General features: G+C 45.4%; 1 protein-coding gene across 3 annotated transcripts in view; it reads left to right on the plus strand.

Annotated features, from left to right (window-relative positions):
- PPIH (peptidylprolyl isomerase H) overlaps positions 1-26,243 on the plus strand; it is a 97,989-nt gene that overhangs the window by 15,624 nt on the left and 56,122 nt on the right. For all 3 annotated transcript variants that reach the window (XM_077288084.1, XM_077288091.1, XM_077288101.1), the window contains exons 6-7: positions 9,508-9,600; positions 11,316-11,403. In XM_077288084.1, the coding sequence (XP_077144199.1) occupies positions 9,508-9,600; positions 11,316-11,403 (181 nt within the window). The remainder of the gene's footprint in view (positions 1-9,507; positions 9,601-11,315; positions 11,404-26,243) is intronic.

Below are 26,243 nucleotides of genomic sequence, written 5' to 3' on the forward strand. Positions count from 1 at the left end.
AAACCGATATCGTAACAAGAAACACCACTGCTAGATAGAATAGTCAGCGGGTGCACAGTAATATTTCAAAATTAATAATAATTAATAAATATGCCCATAATTATAAATAGATGATATATAATATGGACAATATAAATACACCCACCATAGTCCAGAATGAATAATGGTGCAAAAATACAATGCTAATAACGTCACAAAGCATTTAGAGGCAGCCGCCAACATATCATTCTTACCCCTATCAGATTTCCAAAAATATAGGGCTATCTCATACAACAATACCTATGTAACACAACACAGTACAATAGTTGAACGAATTATTAATAGACATAGTCCGTTTTTTCTCTCTTCTCCTTCTTCACACTCATTCCACTTAGGTCATCTTTATGCCAGGAGCTTGATCAAATATTTCAGAATCTTGACGCGAAGAAACAAAGAAAAAGGAACCACACAGCATTCCGGTGTCAAAATGTGCTAGAAACAAACGAAAGAAGTTAAAAAAGTAGTAAAAACAAAGCAGCACTCTCAAAGTGTTGACACTACACAGCCAAGGCCACTGACCACATAGATTAAATGAGATTAGTGGTTTAGAGTTTAAAAATTAAAGAATTAAAGAAAGGGGGCATAACTGATGTTATCATTAAGTCCAGCCGGCTGTACCGTGCCCAAGGTCCAGATCCACCTAGACTCAACACGGGACAGCCGCTGGAAGGTGCCCCCTCCACGAATCCCCACATCCAAAAGATCAATGCCTCTTGCCCTGAGAAGGCCAGCATCGCAGTTATGAAACATCTTAAAATGGCGTGGTAATGTTTTAAGGGTGGAAGTGTCCTCCACAGCCGCCGCTGCGCCAATGCCCAAAACATGCTCACGAATACGTGTTTTGAGCTGGCGAGTGGTCATGCTGTGTGGTTCCTTTTTCTTTGTTTCTTCGCGTCAAGATTCTGAATTATTTGATCAAGCTCCTGGCATAAAGATGACCTAAGTGGAATGAGTGTGAAGAAGGAGAAGAGAGAAAAAACGGACTATGTCTATTAATAATTCGTTCAACTATTGTACTGTGTTGTGTTACATAGGTATTGTTGTATGAGATAGCCCTATATTTTTGGAAATCTGATAGGGGTAAGAATGATATGTTGGCGGCTGCCTCTAAATGCTTTGTGACGTTATTAGCATTGTATTTTTGCACCATTATTCATTCTGGACTATGGTGGGTGTATTTGTATTGTCCATATTATATATCATCTATTTATAATTATGGGCATATTTATTAATTATTATTAATTTTGAAATATTACTGTGCACCCGCTGACTATTCTATCTAGCAGTGGTGTTTCTTGTTACGATATCGGTTTTTCTACAATATTGTTTTGCAGCCGCTATTTCCTTAATGAGCAGATGCCATTGTGGCAATTTCGTTAATAGCCCTCATAAAAATTGTTTACCTTTGTGGCATGTATAGCTGTAGTATTTTCTTCTTACACGGCGGTTTACTTCTGCATATAGGTTTTACCTAAGCAGCATCTGTAGAATATATTTGGCGTGAGTGGTGGTGTGGTTGCCGTTCGATTCCTGCGCGCCTCCGTGGTGTCTGTTGGACGCTTTTGGTCACATGGGGCCCCTGTGATCTTCGGTGTCCTTCGGCTCTCTTCGGATGTGGCCGGCGCTCTGGTTTCCATGGAGCCGCATGACCACTTCCGATTGTCGCGTACCTGCATTTCCGGTGCGGGTGCTTTTAAACTCCATGTGCACACACGTTCTATGTCCCCTGACGAAGGTGTGATCGCCGAAACGCGCGTTGGGGCGGAGGTGCGTCCCCAGGATTTCCTGTCCTCTTTGCGGTGGGTAACCTGTGGCAGCAGTATTTACTGACTTGGTATAAATGGGTAATTACATATGTATGTGCTAGTATTGTGATGGATATTTTCCCATTGTCTCGATATATACTCTTTAAAGGGCTGCCTGCAGTTAGGTTTTCCCTCCCTGTTTGGCTTATCTATTTTTTGGTTATGTTTGCTTAGTTTTTTCTATATATTGTGTTCCCATTTTGTTATTTTTTTATATTCTCCGCAATTATACATTTCTTAGCCCTAGGGGACAGGCAATCCTGGGTGCGCTCCTCCTGCTATGTATTCAGCACTTTCTTTGCGTTGTCACCACTTTTCCTCCTTTCACCTGGTTGTAATTTTATCAATAAAGTATATATTTTTGCATTATACTTGGTCTGACAAGTTATCATCCTTTTCTTGGTGTTAGTGATGTATATACGGCAGACCTCCCACTACTTGAGTTCTATAAATGTAACATATGCAGTGATGAATTTCCCCCTGTCTGTTGCGAGATCTTTTCAAAATTCATTGCAAATAGTCACCTGCGCTGCAGACCGACGCTAATCTGGAAAAGCAGTTGTGAGTAGCAACATCTGCATTCCACCTAACATCTCAGCCGCACCAAATAGAAGCAGCTCCAGCCATATACATTAGGGGGAGTTAATTAAATGTTTGACCATATTAGCAGGATAAATTTCAAGTTGATAATTTTGGACTGCCCCCGAGTGATGATCCAAATGGCCCCTGGCAGAAAAAAAGTTCCCTACCCCTGCTGTAAAGTATTTAAAGGGAATCTGTCAACCCATTTTTCGCCTATGAGCTAAGGCCACTGCCATTAGGGGCTTATCTACAGCATTCTGTAATGTTGTGGATAAGAACCCGATGTATCCTGAAAGAGAAGAAAAACAAGTTAGATTATACTCACCCAGGGGCGGTCCCGGTGGGCATCACAGTTCTGGGTCGGGCGTCGTCATCCTCCTTGCTTCTGTTGCGGATCCGGCGCAGGCGTACTTTGTCTGCCCTGTTCAGGGCAGCATAGAGTACTGCAGTGCGCAGGCGCCGGGAAAGGTCAGAGAGGCCCAGCGCCTGCGCACTGCAGTACTTTGCTCTGCGCTCAACAGAACAGACAAAGTACGCCTGTTCCAGAGCCGCGACAGGAAGGAAAGAAGAGGACGTCATCGTAAGAAGATGGGAGGCCCCGAACCTGGACTGCGACGCCCATCGGACTGGACCGCAGCGGGACCGCCCCTGGGTGAGTAGAATATAACCTGTTTTTCTTTCAGGATACATCGGGGGCTTATCTACAGCATTACAGAATGCTATAGATAAGCCCCTGATGGCGGTGGCCTTAGCTTATAGGCCATTTATTCAGTCGCCATGACAGCACAACGAGAGAGGGGATCCGCCCTTCAGGGACAGGAAACCTCAGGCATAAAAGGGCGGCACCTCACTCCCCCGCCAGTTGGTTTCCTGTCCCTGACAGGGGAACCTCTTCAGGCAGACCCTATGAAGAGGGTTGAAGATTAAAGAAGAGATCCCACGTCTGACAGACCGACGCAGGTAGCGGGGGTCCCCTACCTCGGTCTGGTCAGATTGTGGAAGCACCACACGGCAGGGGCACTGTCTGTGTCGGTGACAGCAGAGAGAAGCGGCCTCTGGGGGTGGCCGACTTCTATTGTGGGCCGCGCGTACCTGGTATGTATTTAGGGCTTGCTTCGTGGGGTCGCGTCTGGGTGCCTCCGGGGGTCTGTGCGCTGCACGGGCGGGCGTGCTGATTGCTCCGGGCGGCGCTGGCGTCTCCCTGAGCGTGTCGGCCGGCGCTGCTGCGGTCGCAACCGGAAGTGACGTTTCCGGATGTTGCGACGGCCGGCGCGGCTCGATGATGCGGCGGGGCATGCGCAGTAGCGCCGTTCCCGATCAATGGCGGCGCCCTGTTGTCCGGATAGTGCCGGATCTCGGGGCGGCGCGGGCGGGCCCTGGGGAGCGTGCCCTATCAGCACTAATCGCACCACCTGGAGTTCCTGCTGTCCCCCATCCGGGGGTGGTACCATGGGGGTATATTAAAGGAGCTCATGTTGGCTGCAGGCTGCTCCTGTTCCTTTTCTGTAATGGATTCATCGGACGGAGCATCGCTGCTGGTCAGACAGCAGCAGCAGCAAGAATTGGAAGAGCCTCAGGTCAGCTCCCAGCAGCGGTCTAGTGGCAGTAGTCGCGCTGGTGGAGCTAGAGCGGCTCAAAGATCAACCAAGTCCTCAGGCCGTAAAGAACCTCCGGCTAAGAAGGACCCCCCGATCACGGTACCATTCGCTACAGGGACGAGTAAGTGAGCTACGTGAAAGTACGCTTTCTGATTGCTGTCCCTCCTTGTATTCCCTCTCTCCTTATTAGGGGAGAAAATGTACCTCTAAAACCAAGCATAGGGAGTGTGCCATATGTACGGAGCCACTTCCAGATGGGCATAAAAAGAAGCTGTGCAAATCCTGCATACAGCGTTTAATCGAGGAGGAGGCCCCTGACCTATCGTCTACTCTTAGGGACATGGTTAGACAGGAGGTCAGAGATTCCATGAAGTCCAGGTCTCAGAAATCAGTCTCCAAAAAGAGGAAAGAAGTTTCATCCCCGGTGTCAGATGTGGATTCAGAGTCAGGCGGTGTGAGCTCGGATTCACTTCCGTCTTCATCATCCTCAGAAGATATAGAGTCCAGCCGAGCCTGTCTGTCACTAGATAGGGTTAATCACCTAGTGAAGGCTGTTAACAACACCATGGGGATTGAGGAAACCCAGTCAGAAAGTTCTATTCAGGACATTATGTTTAAGGGCATAGACCGTAAAACCCGAAGGGTTTTTCCGGTAGTAGAAAAAATCAAGTCGCTGATTACGAAGGAATGGAAGAAGCCCGAAAGGAAGGGTTCGCTTCCACCAGCTTTCAAAAGGAGGTATCCTTTCGAGGAAGAGGCTTCATCTTCTTGGGACAAGGTCCCGAAACTGGATGCAGCGGCGGCCAAAGCGTGCAAGAAGTCCTCTCTCCCATTTGAGGATTTAGGTAACTTAAAGGACCCGCTTGATAGAAAAGCTGATGTGTACCTTAAAGGGGCTTGGGAGACATCTGCGGGATCTCTGAGACCAGCAATTGCGGCCACTTGCACGGCCCGGTCATTGATGGTGTGGCTAGGCCACCTGGAAGACCAGCTTAAGGATAAAGTTCCTAGAAGTGAAATCCTATCGTCTATGTCCGTAATTCAAGATGCTGCAGCCTTCCTTTCTGATGCATCAGCGGATTCCGTTAGGCTGGCCGCAAGATCCTCAGCCTTATCCAATGCAGCCCGCAGAGCACTCTGGATAAAATGTTGGCCAGGAGACTTATATGCCAGATCAAAGTTATGTGGCATCCCCTGTGAAGGGATTCATTTGTTTGGTCCAGTATTAGATGAGCTGCTTGAGAAGGCAGGTGACAGTAAAAAACGATTCCCTCTATTGTGAAGACCCTTCTATAGGCGAGATTACACCAGAGGATGGTCTTATCGCCGAAGATCCGATAGAGAGCCAAATAGAGATTCGACCAGATATTACAGCAGCAGACGAAGAGGTAGAGGTTATATGTTTAACTCTTCTCGAGACTCTAAAAAACCTCAATGACTGGCGGACCAGGTGGGCGGTAGGCTTTTAGCCTTCTACCCAGCCTGGTTGAAGATCACCAACAGTCCATGGATCCTCAGTATCATTAAAGAGGGCCTAAAATTTCAGTTCCATCATATGCCTCAGGACAAATTTAAGTTAACTCCTATCCGTTCTTCTCCCGCAGAACAATTGGCATTGGAGTCAGAGGTCCATGATCTCCAACAAAAGGGGGTTCTGATTAAGGTACCCACGGAGGAACGAGGCAAGGGGTTTTATTCCCCTTTATTCCTGATAAAAAAGCCTGATGGGTCATATCGCACCATCATCAATCTTAAAGGCCTGAATGAATTCTTGCTGATCCCATCCTTTAAAATGGAATCTGTGAAAACAGCAATAAAACTTCTTTTTCACAATTGCTTCATGGTCGTCTTAGATCTGAAAGACGCCTATTACCATGTCCCAATACATGTAAATCATCAGTGCTTTCTCAGGGTGGCGGTCTCTCTTGCCGGCACAGTACAGCACTTTCAATATCGGGCACTCCCTTTTGGTGTTGCAGTTGCACCCCGGGTCTTCACTAAAATCATGGTAGAGGTTATGGCACACCTTCACGAACAAAACATACTAATAATTCCCTACCTAGATGACTTATTGATTGTGGGACGTTCAGAGTCACACTGTAAAGACCAGTTAGAAAAAGTGATAGCAGCATTACATAACTTAGGATGGGTTATTAATCTCAAGAAATCGCGTCTTCAGCCCTTAACATCACAGGAGTTTTTGGGTCTCATTATAGATTCGGGTCAGCAGGAATGTCGCCTGCCGGACTCAAAAGTCCACAGTATTCACTGGCTGGTCACCAGAGCGATTAATAATCCTGTAGTCTCCTTAAGGGGGGCAATGTCACTTTTGGGTTCTCTTACTTCTTGTTTTCCGGCAGTGCTCTGGGCACAGTTTCATGCTAGGTCTCTGCAGTGGGATGTTCTACATAATTTTCATCGGTTGGACGCTAACCTCGATAACAAATTTTCACTATCTGTGGAGGCCACTGATTCACTAGTTTGGTGGACGCACATTCCAAATCTTCATAGAGGGGTACCCTGGTCAAATCGAATCACGCGAGTAATAACAACTGATGCTAGCCCCACGGGCTGGGGGGCTCAGTGGGAAGATAATTGCATTCAGGGTTTGTGGTCCCAGCCTGAACGAGAGGCATCCTCCAATCTAAAAGAATTGTTGGCGGTAGAACGTGCTTTAAATGGGTTCCTTATACCTCTACAGGGTAGACATGTCAGACTACTCTCTGACAACCAGGTGACCGTTGCCTATATTAACCACCAAGGGGGTACGCGGTCTAGATCGTTAATGGACGTTGCGAATCGTATTTTTCAGATGGCCGAGAATCACCTGCTCTCCCTTACGGCTCTCCACATAAAGGGAAAACTAAATACCATGGCCGATTATTTAAGCCGCAACGAACTCAAACAAGGGGACTGGTCTCTAAAACCGGCTGTCTTCAATCAGATCGTACATTTGTGGGGATGTCCGGAAATAGATCTCTTTGCCAATCGAGGAAACAGAAAACTACATCAGTTCTGTTCCCTAAGTCCAGGGGACAACCCGTACGCAGTCGACGCTCTCTCAATCTCCTGGAACTTCAGTCTCACCTATGCCTTTCCCCCTCTAAATCTAATTCCTATAGTTCTGAGGAAAATTTGGGAAGACAGGGCCCGAGTAATTCTGATAGCCCCGTTCTGGCCCAGAAGATCGTGGTTCCCATGGCTGAGAAACATGTCCATTTCCCAACCATGGATCCTCCCAGAGATACCAGACCTCCTCTCCCAGGGTCCAGTCCTGCATCCACGAGTAACCAACTTACACCTAACAGCGTGGAATTTGAGAGGTCACTTTTAAAAGGGAAGGGATTCTCTCAAAATCTTACAAATACACTGCTTAAGAGTAGGAAAGCCTCCGCGACAAACATCTATGTCAGGGTTTGGAGAAGATTCCTATCGAGTTCAAGGGCACAAATTGATCAAAAACCTGATATTACGCAGATCTTAGAATTTTTACAAAGGGGCCTGGAGATGGGCTTAGCTACCAGTACCCTCAGAGTTCAGGTTTCAGCCCTGGGGGCGCTATATAATTCTGACTTAGCCAATAATCACTGGATATCTAGATTCTTCAAGGCCGTTACCAGATCCAGGCCGGTTATTAAACAAAAAGTAGTCCCATGGGACCTAAATCTTGTGCTTTCAGCCTTAACACAAGCCCCATTCGAGCCTATTGATACTGTCCCAATCAAAATCCTGTCGGTCAAAACAGCCCTCTTAGTTGCCCTCACATCCGCGAGAAGGGTTAGTGATCTACAAGCATTGTCTAGACAACCTCCATATATGCAGTTTAGGGAAGATAGAGTGGTTTTGAGACCTGACCCCCTTTATCTTCCAAAAGTTGCTTCAAAATTTAATAGATCTCAAGAGGTGATCCTACCTTCTTTCTGTTCTAACCCCTCTAATGATAAGGAACATAGGTTTCATTGTTTAGACGTACGTAGGTGTCTTCTCAGATACATTTCAGTAACAGACACCTGGAAAAAAGATCACTCCTTATTTTTATCCTACCAGGGAGTTAGGAAAGGGCTTAGGGTGTCAAAAAATACACTATCCAGATGGATTAGGGAGGCGATATCTCTCGCTTATACCGCAGGTGGCGTGGAAATTCCAGAAGGTATAAAGGCTCACTCCACTCGGGCGGTAGCCACATCCTGGGCTGAGAGAGCAGAGGTGTCGATTGAAGACATTTGTAAGGCGGCCCACATGGTCTTCTCCATCTACCTTTCTTAGACACTATAGACTAGATCTAGGTGGCTCCTCCGACCTCACGTTTGGGAGAAGGGTGCTGGAGGCTGTAGTCCCTCCCTAGTCACTTTTTTACTTCTCTGAAAGTCTCTCGTTGTGCTGTCATGGCGACTGAATAAATATGTACGCTACTTACCTGGTAGCAGTGTTTTTTCAGGAGCCATGACAGCACCCTTATATTCCCTACCCTCTTTGTTTATTGGGATCAACACTTCCTTTAGTATAATTCCTAAGTTTACTCACTGGGTGAATTGTACCATATTTAATATTGTTTATGTGCTACTAACCTAGAAGGTCCTCTTGTACTCTGTAAATCAACTGGCGGGGGAGTGAGGTGCCGCCCTTTTATGCCTGAGGTTTCCTGTCCCTGAAGGGCGGATCTCCTCTCTCGTTGTGCTGTCATGGCTCCTGAAAAAACACCGCTACCAGGTAAGTAGCGTACGTATTTTTGGGGGTGACCGATTCCCTTTAAAAAAAACTGTGCAACTTTTGATATCGCACTGACCTATAGGATGATATTGACAGGTCGAGTTTACTACACAGTGAGTTGTAAAAACAAATTGGAATTGTGTGTGTTTGGAGTTTTTGATTTTTTTTCCTGTTTTTCAATACATAATATCGTAAATTGATTGTTGTCATTCACAACTACAACTCAATCAGCAATAAAAATAAATAAATAAACAAGTCCTCATACGGCTATGTGCACGGGGAAAATAAAAAAAAGTTATGACTCTTTGCAAAACAGGGAGGGAAAAAAATAAAATTGTCTGAGCCCTTAAGGAGTTAAATAACTCTACCAGCATGGGCCACAGCAGATGCATCTGTGTTCACTGCATTCAGATTTTGCTATGGCAAAGTTCATCCTGAGCCTCCTTGTTCATAACTCTAGCACACTTACAAAGTATCGGGAGAAAGGAAGAGGGGAGTAAATATGTATTACAGTCCCAATGTGGGACTCCTCCAGAAGAAGGCCCCTGTGCAAGAGCAATATATGGGCCCTGCTTTGGTAGTGGCCCCCTTACTTCTTGGGCCCCTGTGCGGCTGCACAGGTTGCACCAATAGTATGTCCGCCCCTAAACGGTCGCTAATGTATATGTCACTTGGGGCATCTGGAAAGCTGGGGCAGAACTCCATATTGGACACTGTGGAAGCCGTCACATTAGCTTTACTGCACTTATAATTATATAATGACCTCTCTGCAGGGAGACGGCACAGGACTAGCAAGTATTTACAGAGGACCATTTGCAGATGAGAACTTTAAGCTGAAGCACTCCGCTCCCGGGCTGCTTTCCATGGTAAGTCCTGTAGTTACATGTATGTGACATTCTTTGTATTTCCACTGACAATGTATTAAATGGGGTCGTCCAGCCTTATGATAATGATGATCTATCCTTACATCCGGCTGCATGGAGAGCTAACAACAGGTGCTGGGTGTCCGAAACCCTACTGACCTGATATTAGTATATAGGATCGGTCATCAGTATTATAAGGCTGGACTACCTGTCATGAGATACTGCCACAGAGAGGAGCCAGAAGATTGCAGCCTGGTTACACAAACTCCTACACTTAGTAGAACTGCTTCACCATCCTATTAAACACTGCAGGCTTTGCTTGCTCTCTCATTGCAAGGGTTAATCACTTCGGTTGACCTCCTAGAGCTCTTCATCCAGGATTGTCTCAAAATGGGTTGTCCACCTTTTGACACAATTATTATTATTATTTTTTTTTTTTTTTTTAAATAAGAAGGCTATGTTCACATTTTGCGTTTTTGCTGTATTTTTTTAATGCAAATTAAAAGCTGGGTTTTTTTTTACAGTACAAGCAAAAGCTATGAGATTTCAGAAATTTCATGCACACATATCGGTTTGTTTTTTTTCCTGACTGAATTGCAAAATGGCTTCTTTTTTGAAAACTGCAGCATGCCACTTGTTACAGCGTAGTAGCAAAAAACGTTTCCATCAGTTTTTGGTGCGTTTTTAGTGAAAAATAGCAGGCACAGAAGGATGGAAAACCCTTTCTGCCATTGGATGAAATAGTACGTCCGATGGCAGATCCCCTGCTTTGATTCAGACTCCAGTAGTGAACCCGCATTAAAGCCGGGACATTTCAGCTGTTTTGTACAGCTGACATGTGCCTGCAATAGCTGTGGGTCGAATCGCGATCCACCCGCACCTATTAACTAGTTAAATGCCGCTGTCAAAAGCAGACAGCGGCATTTAACAAATGCATCCAGCCGGAAATGTGCACATCGGTGACCCCCATCACGTGATCGGGGGTCATCGGTGCATCGGCATAACAACCAGAGGTCTCCTGTAGACCTCTATGGTTATTGATGCCAGATTGCTGTGAGCGCCACCCTGTGGTCGGCGCTCATAGCAATGCTGTAATTCAGCTACATAGGAGCGATCTGAGCATCACCTCTACGTAGCAGAGCCGATCAGGCTATGCCAGCTTCTAGCCTCCCATGGAGGCTATTGAAGCATGGCAAAAGTGTAAAAAAAAAAAAAGTTTGAAAAAAATATGAAAAAAATAAAAATATAAAAGTTCAAATCGCCTCCCTTTCGCCCCAGTCAAAATAAAACAATAAAAAAAATCAAACCTACACATATTTGGTATCGTCGAGTTCAAAATCGCCTTATCTATCAATAAAAAAAAAAGGAGCCGAGAGGAGCTCAGAAAAAACAGATAAGAGTTAGGAACTCTGCTGACGAGCTCACTGATGGATTCTCAGTTAATTCATTCTGCAGACAGCAATAGATAGTGTAACACAGAAGCTGTAGATGGAAAATGGTTTAATTTTTTAATTTTTTTGATTAAAGAAGCCCAACTGCAAAAATAATTTTTTAGCCCCATGTGTGACTTATTCTAGGAAGTCTACAAAGTATAGTATATCATCTCCCGATTTTGGGGGTAGTACCTCTATAACATCAGCTCTGCCTTCATCCGTTTTTTACACTAATGTCTCTGCGGTGATTATACACGTGAACATGCCCTGTGTTTTCCTCTGCAGGCCAACAGCGGCCCCGGAACAAACGGCTGCCAATTTTTCATCACTTGCTCCAAGTGCGATTGGCTGGATGGGAAGCATGTGGTTTTTGGTGAGTGTTCGCTTAGGCTGGTTTCAGACTTGCGTTCCTGTGTGCTGCGGATGGCAGTGTACTTCCTCCTGGCTTCCTCCGTGAAGCTCCGACTACTGCCAACTGGGTCATGCGTTTCCCTGCGTACCTATCTTTAACATTGGGTACACACAGGGACATACATTGTATACGGATGCGTCCGCATGTTGCGATTTGAGGTGTGCGGCGACCGCACGGAAATGCAAAATAAAAACTTCAGTACATTCTATTCCAAGTTTAACCCCTTAACACCCGATTCTGACCACTGTCTCTTTATGAGGTTATAACTCTGGAATGCTTCAACGGATCCCGATGATTCTGACATTGTTTTTTATTGACATATTGTACTTCATGATGGTGGTAAAATTTCTTCAGTATGATTTGTGTTTATTTGTGAAAAAAAATGGAAATTTGGGGAAAATTTAGGAAATTTAGCAATTTTCAAACCTTGATGCTTCATGCCCTTAAATCAGAGATATGTCACACAAAATGGTTAATAGCATTTCCTACATGTCTTCTTTACATCAGCTCAATTTTGGAACCCAAATATATATATATATATATATATATATATATATATATATATATATATATATATATATATATATATATATATATATATATTTGTCTAAGGGGTACCGTGACCACCAGCGACGGGCACAGTCCGATTAGTCCCTCCCTACTCCCCTGCAGTCAGTGCCCGGCGCCCGCTCCATGCTCCCCACAGTCATGGCTCACACAGGGTTAATGCCAGCGGTAACGGACCGCGTTACGCCGTGGGTAACTCACTCCGTTACCGCCGCTATTAACCCTGTGTGACCAAGTTTTTACTATTGAGGCTGCCTATGCAGCCTCAATAGTAAAAACATCTAATGTTAAAAATAATAAAAAAACAAAAAAACAAATCATTATATACTCACCTTCCGCCGCCTTTCCGAAGCTCCGGTGACCGGTCCATGCAAGCAGCAGGTTCCGGTGCTAAGGTTGGTGTGCGACAAGGACCTGCCATGACGTCACGGTCATGTGACCGCGACATCATCACAGGCCCTGCGTGCCTGCGCGAGAAGGACCTGCCATGACGTCACGGTCATGTGACCGCGACGTCATCACACCCTCGGACCGGAAGCTACCGCCTGAACAGAACTACAAGGGGCCCCTCAGAAGGTGAGTATATGTTTATTTTTTAACCTGTGACATACGTGGCTGGGCAATATACTACATGGCTCTGTGCTGTATACTACGTCGCTGTGCAATATACTAAGTGGCTCTGTGCTGTATACTAGTTCACTGGGCAATATACTAGTTCACTGGGCAATATACTACGTCGCTGTGCAATATACTAAGTGGCTCTGTGCTGTATACTAGTTCACTGGGCAATATACTAGTTCACTGGGCAATATACTACGTCACAGGGCAATATTCTACGTCGCTGGGCAATATTCTACGTCGCTGGGCAATATACTACGTCACTGGGCAATATACAACGTGAACATGCATATTCTAGAATACCCGATGCGTTAGAATCGGACCACCATCTAGTGTGTGTGTGTATATATATATGTGTGTATGTGTGTGTGTATATATATATATATATATATATATATATATATATATATGTTTGTTAGGAAGTTAGAGGGGTTAAAAGTTTTCTCATTTCTTCCAACAAAATTTACAAAAACATTTTTTTTTTAGGGACCACCTCAAATTTGAAGTCACTTTCAGGGGTCTATATGATATAAGATGAAAGTGTCAAAAGTGACACCATTCTAAAAACTGCACCCCTCTAGGTGCTCAAAACCACATTCAAGAAGTTTATTAACCCTTCAAGTGCTTCATAGGAATTTTTGAAAAAAAAAAAATTACCTTTTTTTCACAAAAAAATGACTTCAGATTCCATTTTGTTCGGCTATGTGAATTACATCGGATGCATAATCCACATCATTCACAGCAGGAAAACAGTATTTAGCAGGGGAGAGTAGGGACAGGCGCCGCTGCAATGACACCCATCAGATCGAACTGTCCGAAATTGCATACCTCTCTGGAGAACTTTAAAAGGTTTCTTGGGGGATATACAGGGGAGTAGGGACATAATATACAACTTTCTGGAATGCAACACAGGCGCTGAAGGAAGGTCGTGGTATTGGTTCATACATGAAAAACTGGTGACCAGTTGAACTTGATGGACCTAGGTCTTTTTTTCAACCTACATAACTACATAACTATTTAAAGCTGCAAGATAGTCATATACGAGCCTTGTTGAAAAAATGCTCATTTCACACTTATCTTGCTGTATAAACAAGCTGACGATCACTCGATGAACTAGCAAAACGGTTATTCATCAATTGAAATGATCTTTTGCACAGAATTCGCACTGCCGGGAACAATGGCAGCCTATGCACACCAAGCGATCTAGTGTAGCACCGTTTACTTTGATCTGCCTGTGTAAACACGCATTTAAAAGACTACGAATCTGTAAAAGTTCAGTGATCGCTGGTGGTATCATGCTGCCATTCGTTCCATTTGTGTCTTTGCAGAATGCCATCAATATCTTTCCTGGCCTTGGTTGAACTCATGTAAGAGGACTGGTCCAAAACTTGCATTCTAAAAAAAATAAAAATTGTGGAGAACCTTCCTCTGTTATTCCTTCTGGAAATGTATGACTAATGACAGCTAGGTATAAATACTGCTCATGTCCAAAATTGTATAACGAAACACCCTATTGACATGCGAAAAGGTAACACCCAGTTGTCGATGTAATCATATATTCCAGGGAGGAATAAGTGAGGACTAGCACAACACCTTTTAGGAATACAAGTTTATGAATGATAGAAGTTTTGCCAAGGCTGAGAGTACACAGTGACAATAGCCACAACACAGGTCTGTGATGAGTATGTCACGTCCTCCTGGGAGATCTGGGGTTAGGCGATCTTTACGTACTGTGAATCGCAGATCTTTTAGCCTGTGTGTTTTGTTCCTCATATTGAATGGCCTTTGTTTCCTTTGGTGCTGAACTTTGTATGCTGGTTACAGACATGCAGCTTAATCTGACAGCTGTTCCTGACCTGCTCAGTTTTTCCCTCTATAAAACCTGGCCAGTAGGGTTGAGCGACTTTCATTTTTTTAAGATCGAGTCGGGTTTTGTGAAACCCGACTTAGTCCAGAGTCGAGTCGAGTGCAGTCGGCCGATTATCGCTAAAAGTCGGGGATCGACCGAAACACGAAACCCAATGCAAGTCAATGGGGAAGCATAGTCGGCAGTGAGTGGAGGCCAGGAAAACACCTACAGTGCCCATTTTAATGCCAAAAACATCCATTCTTGTTTTCTGAAGCTTGTCAATCTTAATTAACTTTATAATAATAGTTGGGCACTGGAAATTGGGGGTCATTTGGCAAAAGTTGTGGGGGGTAGGGCTGGTTCAAGGTTTTAGTGGGCCCAGGAAACGTGGACTACGTCACGGCGGTGGAGCAGGGAGAGGTAAGTATTTCAACGTTGCAAGTGCTGTGATCCTGAGCAAGCAGGGGGGGCACACTTGTTCGCATTGGCACTGGCACAGGGCCCCTCAAAGTACAGCGATGTGTGTTTGCATGGCGGGGGCGCCTCCCACCAGCAGCGACACTTTTGCGTACTCTGAGGGGCCCTGTGCCAGTGACGTCGCCAACGAGTATGCCCCCTCCCACCTGATGAAGGAACCTGCACTTTCATCTGCACCTTCCTCTTTGTCCCTGTGTAAGGTGGTATAACATGCGGGAAGGGGAACCTGACTTTCAGCAGGGTCAGATTCTGGCTGTGTAGAGTGCAAGGGGAATGTAGTGGTCTAGGTCAATGTACCAGCAGACTCATGTAGCAGTGGCTGGGCAGTGGGCAGGATGAGGAGGAAACAGATATAGGGCCAAAGAATAAAGTAGGCTAAATGCAGTTCAAAATTGGTAACAGGACTAAACAGGCGGCATTGCTTTGTTGAGTGGAGTAGCAAACCCAGAAGCAGCAGACAGTGTTTTAAGGGCCCAAACACACTAATAGGCCAAATGCAGTTTAATATCTGCTACTGTAGGCCAAAAGCCAGAAGGTTGAAGCTCAGCTTTATTCAGTTGAGGACAAACACCACGCAGGGGCAGACACCGTTAGTAGGCCGGAACCAAAGTTGAAGGCCAAATGCAGTTTAATATCTGATACTATAGGCCGAAAGCCAGAAGGTTGAAGCTCAGCTTTTTTTAGTTGAGGACAAACACCAGGGAGGAGCAAACAGAGCTATTAGGCCCCATCCAGCAATTTAAAAAAAAAAAAAAAAAGAGCCAGAAGGTGGAAACTCAGCTTTGTTCAGTGGAGGACAACACCAGGCAGGGGCAGACACCGTTAGTAGGCCCTAAACATTTTTTTTTTTTAAATCTTAATAAGAGCCAGAAGGTAGAAGCTCAGCTTTGTTCAGTGGAGGACAACACCAGGCAGGGGCAGACACCGTTAGTAGGCCCTAAACATTATTTTTTTAAAAAAAATCTTAATCAGGAACAGAAGGTTGAAGCACAGCTTTATTCAGTTGAGGACAACACCAGGGAGGGGCAGACACCGTTAGTAGGCCGGAAACACCAATCTTTTAAAAAACAGCAGTTAATAAGAGCCAGAAGGTTGAAGCACAGCTTTATTCAGTTGAGGACAACACCAGGGAGGGGCAGACACCGTTAGTAGGCCCTAAACACCCAATTTCTTTTTTAAAAATCTTAATTTGGAACAGAAGGTTGAAGCACAGCTTTATTCAGTTGAGGACAACACCAGGGAGGGGCAGACACCGTTAGTAGGCCGGAACCACCAATCTTTTAAAAAACAGCAGTTAATAAGAGCCAGAAGGTTGAAGCACAGCTTTATTCAGTTGAGGACAACACCAGGGAGGGGCAGAAACCGTTAGTAGGCCCTAAACACCATTTTTAAAAAAAAAAACAGCAGTTAATGAGAGGCAGAAGGTTGAAGCTCAGCTGTATTCAGTTGAGGGCAACACCAGGGAGGGGCAGAAACCGTTAGTAGGCCCTAAACACCATTTTTTTTAAAAAAAACAGCAGTTAATGAGAGGCAGAAGGTTGAAGCTCAGCTGTATTCAGTTGAGGGCAACACCAGGGAGGGGCAGAAACCGTTAGTAGGCCCTAAACACCATTTTAAAAAAAAAAAACAGCAGTTAATGAGAGGCAGAAGGTTGAAGCTCAGCTGTATTCAGTTGAGGGCAACACCAGGGAGGGGCAGAAACCGTTAGTAGGCCCTAAACACCATTTTTTTTTAAAAAAAACAGCAGTTAATGAGAGGCAGAAGGTTGAAGCTCAGCTGTATTCAGTTGAGGACAACACCAGGGAGGGGCAGACACCGTTAGTAGGCCGGAACCACCAATCTTTTAAAAAACAGCAGTTAATAAGAGCCAGAAGGTTGAAGCACAGCTTTATTCAGTTGAGGACAACACCAGGGAGGGGCAGACACCGTTAGTAGGCCCTAAACACCATTTTTAAAAAAAAAACAGCAGTTAATGAGAGGCAGAAGGTTGAAGCTCAGCTGTATTCAGTTGAGGACAACACCAGGGAGGGGCAGACACCGTTAGTAGGCCCTAAACACCATTTTTTTTTAAAAAAAACAGCAGTTAATGAGAGGCAGAAGGTTGAAGCTCAGCTGTATTCAGTTGAGGACAACACCAGGGAGGGGCAGACACCGTTAGTAGGCCGGAACCACCATTTTTTTTTAAAAACAGCAGTTAATCAAAGCCAGAAGGTAGAAGCTCAGCTTTATTCAGTTGAGGACAACAGAAGGCAGGGGCAGACACCGTTAGTAGGCCGGAAACACCAATGTGTTTAAAAACAGCAGTTAATCAGAGCCGGAAGGTAGAAGCTCAGATTTATTCAATTGAGGACAACAGAAGGCAGGGGCAGACACCGTTAGTAGGCCGGAACCACCAATCTTTTAAAAAACAGCAGTTAATAAGAGCCAGAAGGTTGAAGCACAGCTTTATTCAGTTGAGGACAACACCAGGGAGGGGCAGACACCGTTAGTAGGCCCTAAACACCCAATTTATTTTTTAAAACTCTTAATTTGGAACAGAAGGTTGAAGCACAGCTTTATTCAGTTGAGGACAACACCAGGGAGGGGCAGACACCGTTAGTAGGCCCTAAACACCCAATTTCTTTTTTAAAAATCTTAATTTGGAACAGAAGGTTGAAGCACAGCTTTATTCAGTTGAGGACAACACCAGGGAGGGGCAGACACCGTTAGTAGGCTGGAACCACCAATCTTTTAAAAAACAGCAGTTAATAAGAGCCAGAAGGTTGAAGCACAGCTTTATTCAGTTGAGGACAACACCAGGGAGGGGCAGACACCGTTAGTAGGCCCTAAACACCCAATTTCTTTTTTAAAAATCTTAATTTGGAACAGAAGGTTGAAGCACAGCTTTATTCAGTTGAGGACAACACCAGGGAGGGGCAGACACCGTTAGTAGGCCCTAAACACCCAATTTCTTTTTTAAAAATCTTAATTTGGAACAGAAGGTTGAAGCACAGCTTTATTCAGTTGAGGACAACACCAGGGAGGGGAAGAAACCGTTAATAGGCCCTAAACACCATTTTTTTAAAAAAAAACAGCAGTTAATGAGAGGCAGAAGGTTGAAGCCAGCTGTATTCAGTTGAGGGCAACACCAGGGAGGGGCAGAAACCGTTAGTAGGCCCTAAACACCATTTAAAAAAAAAAAAACAGCAGTTAATGAGAGGCAGAAGGTTGAAGCTCAGCTGTATTCAGTTGAGGGCAACACCAGGGAGGGGCAGAAACCGTTAGTAGGCCCTAAACACCATTTTTTTTTTTTTTTTAAAAAAACAGCAGTTAATGAGAGGCAGAAGGTTGAAGCTCAGCTGTATTCAGTTGAGGACAACACCAGGGAGGGGCAGACACCGTTAGTAGGCCGGAACCACCATTTTTTTTTAAAAACAGCAGTTAATCAAAGCCAGAAGGTAGAAGCTCAGCTTTATTCAGTTGAGGACAACAGAAGGCAGGGGCAGACACCGTTAGTAGGCCGGAACCACCAATGTGTTTAAAAACAGCAGTTAATCAGAGCCAGAAGGTAGAAGCTCAGCTTTATTCAGTTGAGGACAACAGAAGGCAGGGGCAGACACCGTTAGTAGGCCGGAACCACTGCACCACCAGGTTTAAGGTGTGAGCCAGGCAAGGAATGTGTTTCAGTTGGGAAAGGGAGATGGCAGCCATGAAATTCCTTCCGTTATCACTCACTACCTTGCCTGCCTCAAGATCTACTGTGCCCAGCCACGACTGCGTTTCTTGTTGCAAGAACTCGGACAGAACTTCCGCGGTGTGTCTGTTGTCGCCCAAGCACTTCATAGCCAATACTGCCTGCTGACGCTTGCCAGTAGCTGGCCCATAATGGGACAACTGGTGTGCAACAGTGTCATCTGCCGATGGAGTGGTTGGCCGACTGCGGTCTGTGGAAGAGCTGTAGCTTCTGCAGGAGGACGAGGAGGAGGAGGGGGTGCGAACGCCTACAGCCAACTGTTTCCTAGACCGTGGGCTAGGCACAACTGTCCCGAAATTGATGTCCCCTGTGGACCCTGCATCCACCACATTCACACAGTGTGCCGTGATGGACACATAACGTCCCTGGCCATGCCTACTGGTCCATGCATCTGTAGTCAGGTGCACCTTTGTACTCACAGATTGCCTGAGTGCATGGACGATGCGCTGTTTAACATGCTGGTGCAGGGCTGGGATGGCTTTTCTGGAAAAAAAGTGTCGACTGGGTAGCTCGTATCGTGGTTCAGCGTACTCCATCAGGGCTTTGAAAGCTTCGCTTTCAACTAACCGGTAGGGCATCATCTCTAACGAGATTAGTCTAGCTATGTGGGCGTTAAAACCCTGTGTACACGGATGCGAGGATGAGTACTTCCTTTTTCTAACCAGAGTCTCATGTAGGGTGAGCTGGACTGGAGAGCTGGAGATCGTGGAACTTTCGGGTGTGCCGGTGTACATGGCAGACTGAGAGACGGTTGGAGACGGTATTGTTTCCGCCGGTGCCCTAGATGCAATATTTCCTCCTACAAAACTGGTGATTCCCTGACCCTGACTGCTTTTGGCTGGCAAAGAAACCTGCACAGATACTGCCGGTGGTGCGGAAAATGGTGGCCTTACAGTGACGGAAGGGATGTTGCGTTGCTGACTAGCTTCATTGGCCGAGGGTGCTACAACCTTAAGGGACGTTTGGTAGTTAGTCCAGGCTTGAAAATGCATGGTGGTTAAGTGTCTATGCATGCAACTAGTATTTAGACTTTTCAGATTCTGACCTCTGCTTGAGCTAGTTGAACATTTTTGACAGATGACTTTGCGCTGATCAATTGGATGTTGTTTAAAAAAATGCCAGACTGCACTCTTCCTAGCATCGGATCCCTTTTCAGGGATTGCAGACTGAGCTTTAACCGGATGGCCACGCTGTCCTCCAACAGGTTTTGGCTTTGACACGCGTTTTGGGCCAGATACGGGCCCGGCAGATGGAACCTGTTGCGATGTTGATGCCTGCTGCGGCCCCTCCTCCACCTCCGCTTCTGAACTACTGCCGCCTGCACCCTGTTCCCCCAATGGCTGCCAATCGGGGTCAACAACTGGGTCATCTATTACCTCCTCTTCGAGCTCGTGTGCAACTTCGTCTGTGTCACTGTGTCGGTCGGTGGTATAGCGTTCGTGGCGGGGCAACATAGTCTCATCAGGGTCTGATTGTGGATCAGTACCCTGAGAGGGCAATGTGGTGGTCTGAGTCAAAGGAGCAGCATAGTACTCTGGCTGTGGCTGTGCATCAGTGCACTCCATGTCAGAATCTACTTGTAATGGGCATGGCCTGTTAAGTGTTTCACTTTCTAAGCCAGGGACGGTATGTGTAAAGAGCTCCATGGAGTAACCCGTTGTGTCGCCTGCTGCATCCTTCTCTCTTGTTGTAGTTTTTGCTGAAGAGGACAAGGAAGCGACTTGTCCCTGACCGTGAACATCCACAAGCGACGCGCTGCTTTTACATTTACCAGTTTCAGAAGAGGAGGCAAAAGAGCTAAAGGCTGAGTCTGCAATGTAAGCCAAAACTTGCTGTTGCTGCTCCGCCTTTAAAAGCGGTTTTCGTACTCCCAGAAAAGAGAGCGTTCGAGGCCTTGTGTAGCCAGACGACGAAACTGGCTCCACAGCTCCAGACTTAGGTGGAATATTTTTATCCCCACGACCACCTGATGCTCCACTACCACTACCATCATTACCAGCTGACAATGAACGCCCACGACGACCTCTTGCACCAGACTTCCTCATTGTTTTAAAATCTTAACCAAAGTAACTTTATTTGTTGCTGTCAAACAACTTACACGGTGAGCTATAACTTCAGTATGATTTCAATATCCCTTAACAGGTTGGTGAGACCACAAGGAAAATCAGGCACAATGTTACACACTCTGTTTTCTGTGGCACCAAATCACAGAGATGCCACACACGCAGGACTGTCACTCAAGCACAAATGTCAATATTAATCTCCCACTGTTTTCTTTTTTTTTTCTTTTTCAGGGAGACTTTAGAAACAAAATAATAAAAAATAAATAGGCTTTCTATGGCCCACTGAGTGAGAGATGGCACACACAGGAGTCAGGAGTGGCACACAAGCCCTGACTGAGGCCAATATTTTTCTCCCACCGATTGATGTAGTGTTTTTTTTTCAGGTAGATTTTAGAACCCAAATCAAGCAAAAAAATTAATAGGCTTTCTATGGCCCACTGAGTGAGAGATGGCACACACAGGAGTCAGGAGTGGCACACAAGCCCTGACTGAGGCCAATATTTTTCTCCCACCGATTGATGTAGTGTTTTTTTCTCAGGTAGATTTTAGAACCCAAATCAAGCAAAAAAATTAATAGGCTTTCTATGGCCCACTGAGTGAGAGATGGCACACACAGGAGTCAGGAGTGGCACACAAGCAGAAAGGGCAATATTAATCTCCTACTGTTTGATTTTTTTTTTTTTTTTCAGGGAGACTTTAGAAACCAAATAATAAAAAAAAAGGCTTTCTATGGCCCACTGAGTGAGAGATGGCACACACAGGAGTCAGGAGTGGCACACAAGCAGAAAGGGCAATATTAATCTCCTACTGTTTGAATTTTTTTTTTTTTTCAGGGAGACTTTAGAAACCAAATAATAAAAAAAACAAAGGCTTTCTATGGCCCACTGAGTGAGAGATGGCACACACAGGAGTCAGGAGTGGCACACAAGCAGAAAGGGCAATATTAATCTCCCACTGTTTTCTTTTTTTTTTCTTTTTCAGGGAGACTTTAGAAACCAAATAATAAAAAATTAATAGGCTTTCTATGGCCCACTGAGTGAGAGATGGCACACACAGGAGTCAGGAGTGGCACACAAGCCCTGACTGAGGCCAATATTTTTCTCCCACCGATTGATGTAGTGTTTTTTTTTTTCAGGTAGATTTTAGAACCCAAATCAAGCAAAAAAATTAATAGGCTTTCTATGGCCTACTGAGTGAGAGATGGCACACACAGGAGTCAGGAGTGGCACACAAGCAGAAAGGGCAATATTAATCTCCCACTGATTGATGTAGTGTTTTTTTTCAGGTAGATTTTAGAACCCAAATCAAGCAAAAAAAAAAAGGCTTTCTATGGCCCACTGAGTGAGAGATGGCACACACAGGAGTCAGGAATGGCACACAAGCCCTGAGGCCAATATTTTTCTCCCACTGATTGATGTAGTGATTTTTTTTCAGGTAGATTTTAGAACCCAAATCAAGCAAAAAAATTAATAGGCTTTCTATGGCCCACTGAGTGAGAGATGGCACACACAGGAGTCAGGAGTGGCACATAAGCCCTGACTGAGGCCAATATTTTTCTCCCACTGATTGATGTAGTGATTTTTTTTCAGGTAGATTTTAGAACCCAAATCAAGCAAAAAAATAAATAGGCTTTCTATGGCCCACTGAGTGAGAGATGGCACACACAGGAGTCAGGAGTGGCACACAAGCAGAAAGGGCAATATTAATCTCCCACTGTTTGAATTTTTTTTTTTTTTTCAGGGAGACTTTAGAAACCAAATAATAATAATAAAAAAAAGGCTTTCTATGGCCCACTGAGTGAGAGATGGCACACACAGGGATGGCACTCTAGCAGAAATGCCAATCTTAATCTCCCACAAAAAAAAAAAAAAACAGGGACTGTCCTACAATTACTATCTCCCTGCAGTAATCTCAGCCAGGTATGGCAGGCAGCAATAAGGAGTGGACTGATGCACAAATTAAATAAAAAGTGTGGACAAACAAAAAAGATAGCTGTGCAGAAAGGAAGGAACAAGAGGATTTGTGCTTTGAAAAAAGCAGTTGGTTTGCACAGCGTCGTACACACACAGGCACAGCAACGCAGCTATCAGGGTCAGGGAGCCTTCTAGGGCAGCCCAATGAGCGACAGCGCTGAGGAAAAAAAAATGTAGCTTCCACTGTCCCTGCAAACAAAAGGTGGTGTTGGACAGTGGAAATCGCTACAGCACAAGCGGTTTGCAGCTTTATGTACCCTGCCTATCACTATCCCTGCTTCTGAAGAAGCGGCAGCAACCTCTCCCTACGCTCAGATCAGCAGCAGTAAGATGGCGGTCGGCGGGAACGCCCCTTTATAGCCCCTGTGACGCCGCAGAAAGCAAGCCAATCACTGCAATGCCCTTCTCTAAGATGGTGGGGACTGAGATCTATGTCATCACGCTGCCCACACTCTGCGTTCACCTTCATTGGCTGAGAAATGGCGCTTTTCGCGTCATTGAAACGCGACTTTGGCGCGAAAGTCGCGTACCGCATGGCCGATGTAACGCTGGGATCGGCTCGGTTTCATGAGACGCCGACTTTGCCAAAAGTCGGCGACTTTTGAAAATGAACGACCCGTTTCGCTCAACCCTACTGGCCAGACCTTCTCATCCCCGCCTGTGAAAGCTTACTTCCTGACTTGCTGAATTTGGAGTTCTTAGTTGCTGCTGGAGATTGCTGTATGCTGTTTTTGAGTGTATGCTGTTTTTGGGTGTATGCTTTCTTCAGTATCCTATTCCCATTTGGTTTCTACCTTCCTATCTTTCATTTTCTTCCTCTCTACCTTTGGTGAGTGTTTTGTATGTTAGTTGCTTTTTGTTATCCCTGTTTGTCTTACCTGTTTATACACTAACATATCTGTCCCAGACCTGGGGGAGGGGACAGCTTAGGACATTAACCCCTTTCTGACATCAGACATACTATCCCGTCAGGGTGACCTGGGCCCGTATGACTATCGACGGGAGAGCACCTCATACACGATCAGCGGCGCTCACGGGGGGATTATCACAGCTGACACCCGGTACTATGTGTCAGGAGCGGTAACGGACTGCTCCTGGCACTTTAACCCCCAGAACACTGTGATCAAAGAAGATTGCAGCGTTCCGGTGGCATAGAGGAGCCCCCTCCCTGCGTGCTTCCATGAGACCCTCAGAACAACGCATTGTGATCGCGTTGTTCTGAGAGTCTCCTCCGGTCTCCTCCCTGCAGGCCCCCGGACCCAAGATGGCCACGGGGTCCTGCAGGGAGGCGGCTTGTCATTGCCTGGTGAGAGCAGGCGCCGGCAAGCCTCCTGCACAGCCTGTCAGATCGCTGATCTGACACAGTGCTGTGCAAAGTGTCAGATCAGCGATCTGACTTTATATAGTGATGTGCCATCCTGGGACAATGTAAAAAAGTTAAAAAAAAAATATTATACTGTATAAAAAATATTTTTTAAATTCCTAAATAAAGAAAAAAAAATATTGTTCCAATAATTACATTTCTTTATGTAAATTAAAAAAAACAATAAAAGTACACATATGTAGTATCGCCGCGTCCGTAACGACCCGACCTATAAAACTGTCCCACTAGTTAACCCCTTCAGTGAACACCGTAAAAAAATAAATAAGAAGCAAAAAACAATGCTTTATCATCATACCACCGTACAAAAAGTGGAATAACACGCGATCAAAAAGGCAAATATAAATAAACATGGTACCGCTGAAAACATCCTTCCCGACTCCACATACGGCATTCAGATTAGTTGCCTTGATCAACATCCGGTAGACAGATTCTTGTCCCATAAGTCTGTTGTATTATGGTTACCAGGGACCGCAGCTCTGCCTTTGGTACCTTGTGGCGAATCAGCAGCACTGTTTTCAGGTGGCAGAAGTTCACATACTCTCTGTTCTTAGGGCTCCTAAGATAAATGAAACTGTATCCAGGACTCTTACAGTTGAGAACCCATAGTTCCACTGCCTCACAGTAGATAATCTCCCTCTGTGGTGGGAAGAAACCTGCTTTTCTCTAGCCTTAGAGTATGGTTACTCCCTCCATGGCTGTCTGGGTGTATAAATATCACTGAGGAGATTGCCTTTTAGGGTTTGTATATGTGTAATATCAGTAAAACAGGAGTGATGATCCACATTTCCCTTTCAGCGCTTCTAATGAGAAGCCCGACTTTGGTAATGGCAGGAGATATTACCAGCCGGATGGCATATTCCTTAGTTTCAATAATATCCAACCCTTACTTGGGGTTTAGACATGAGTAATGTGCACACATCCCAATGCTCTTCCATTATCCATGTACTAACTGTTATTGGTTTGATCTTCCCGCAGTCCAGGACCGGAGGCTAGTGCGCACGCGCGGGGTGTGAGCGCGCCCCTATGACACAAGCAGATGCTGCGGTGCATGACTTGGTAATCCAGTCTGAACAGGCACGTGTCACTTCTACAAGTCCTTGTGGAAATATGGTGCAGGTGGTCGGGGGCCAGTACTCTGAGCCCTAATATGTGGCAATGGTCAAAAGTCTGTTGACCCAGACTTCACTGGTGCAACTCTTCATATTAACCATAATATTGATTGTGAATGTTTCCAGGAGTGGAGAAGACCATATAGGAACCACCAAACTGCATGGGGGAAACCTGGAGGAACTTCTTTTCAGCTTCAGGTTCCAAGTTAGAAGGGGGGGTTCCAATAACAGCCGTCTTAGAGTTTCTGCACAAGGGGTTGGAACAGGGGCTAGCCACAAATACTTTAAAAGTTCAAGTCTTGGCTTTAGGGGCCCTGTACAATTACGACCCGGCTGGGAATTGGGGGATATCCAGGTTCATCAAAGCATTGGCCAGGTGTAGACCCATCCCCTCTCGGTTTACTCCTCCTTGGGATTTAAACTTGGACCTTACTGCCCTATCCAAACCTCCTTTTGAACCCCTGTCAGAGGCTTCACTGGGAATCTGTCCCTTAAAACATCACTTCTTGTAGCTCTCATAAAAGCTCATTGGATCAGTGACATTCAGGCATTGTCATGCCAGCCCTTGCTTCACACAAAGCAAAGAGGATAGGGTTATTCTTAAGATTGACCCGGCCTAACTTCCAAAAGTGGCATCACGGTTTCTCAGATCTCAGGAGATCTCCCTCTCTTCTTTTGTTCCAATCTCAAAGATAGTGAAGAGAGAGTCTTACACACACTAGACGTGGGGAAATGCCTAATCCAGTACCTAGCGGCCACATGGGAGCGTAGGAAGCATAGGTCTCTCTTTGTGTGCTTTCAGAGTCGTCGAGAGGGGCGAAAAATCTTCTAAGGGCACGCCGGCAAGATGGATAAGGGATGCCATCACCCTGGCATACTCCTCGCAAGAAGCGGCCTTCCCGGAGAAAATTGAGCCTATTCATCAAGGGAGGTGGCAGCCTCCTGTGCAGAAAAAGCCGGTGCCTCAATAGAACAGATATGTAGAGTCACTAAGCAATCTTCCCACTCTACGTTCTTTAATCACTATC

The sequence above is a fragment of the Ranitomeya variabilis genome, chromosome 1 (genome assembly GCF_051348905.1).
Source record: "Ranitomeya variabilis isolate aRanVar5 chromosome 1, aRanVar5.hap1, whole genome shotgun sequence".
Lineage (NCBI taxonomy): Eukaryota > Metazoa > Chordata > Amphibia > Anura > Dendrobatidae > Ranitomeya > Ranitomeya variabilis.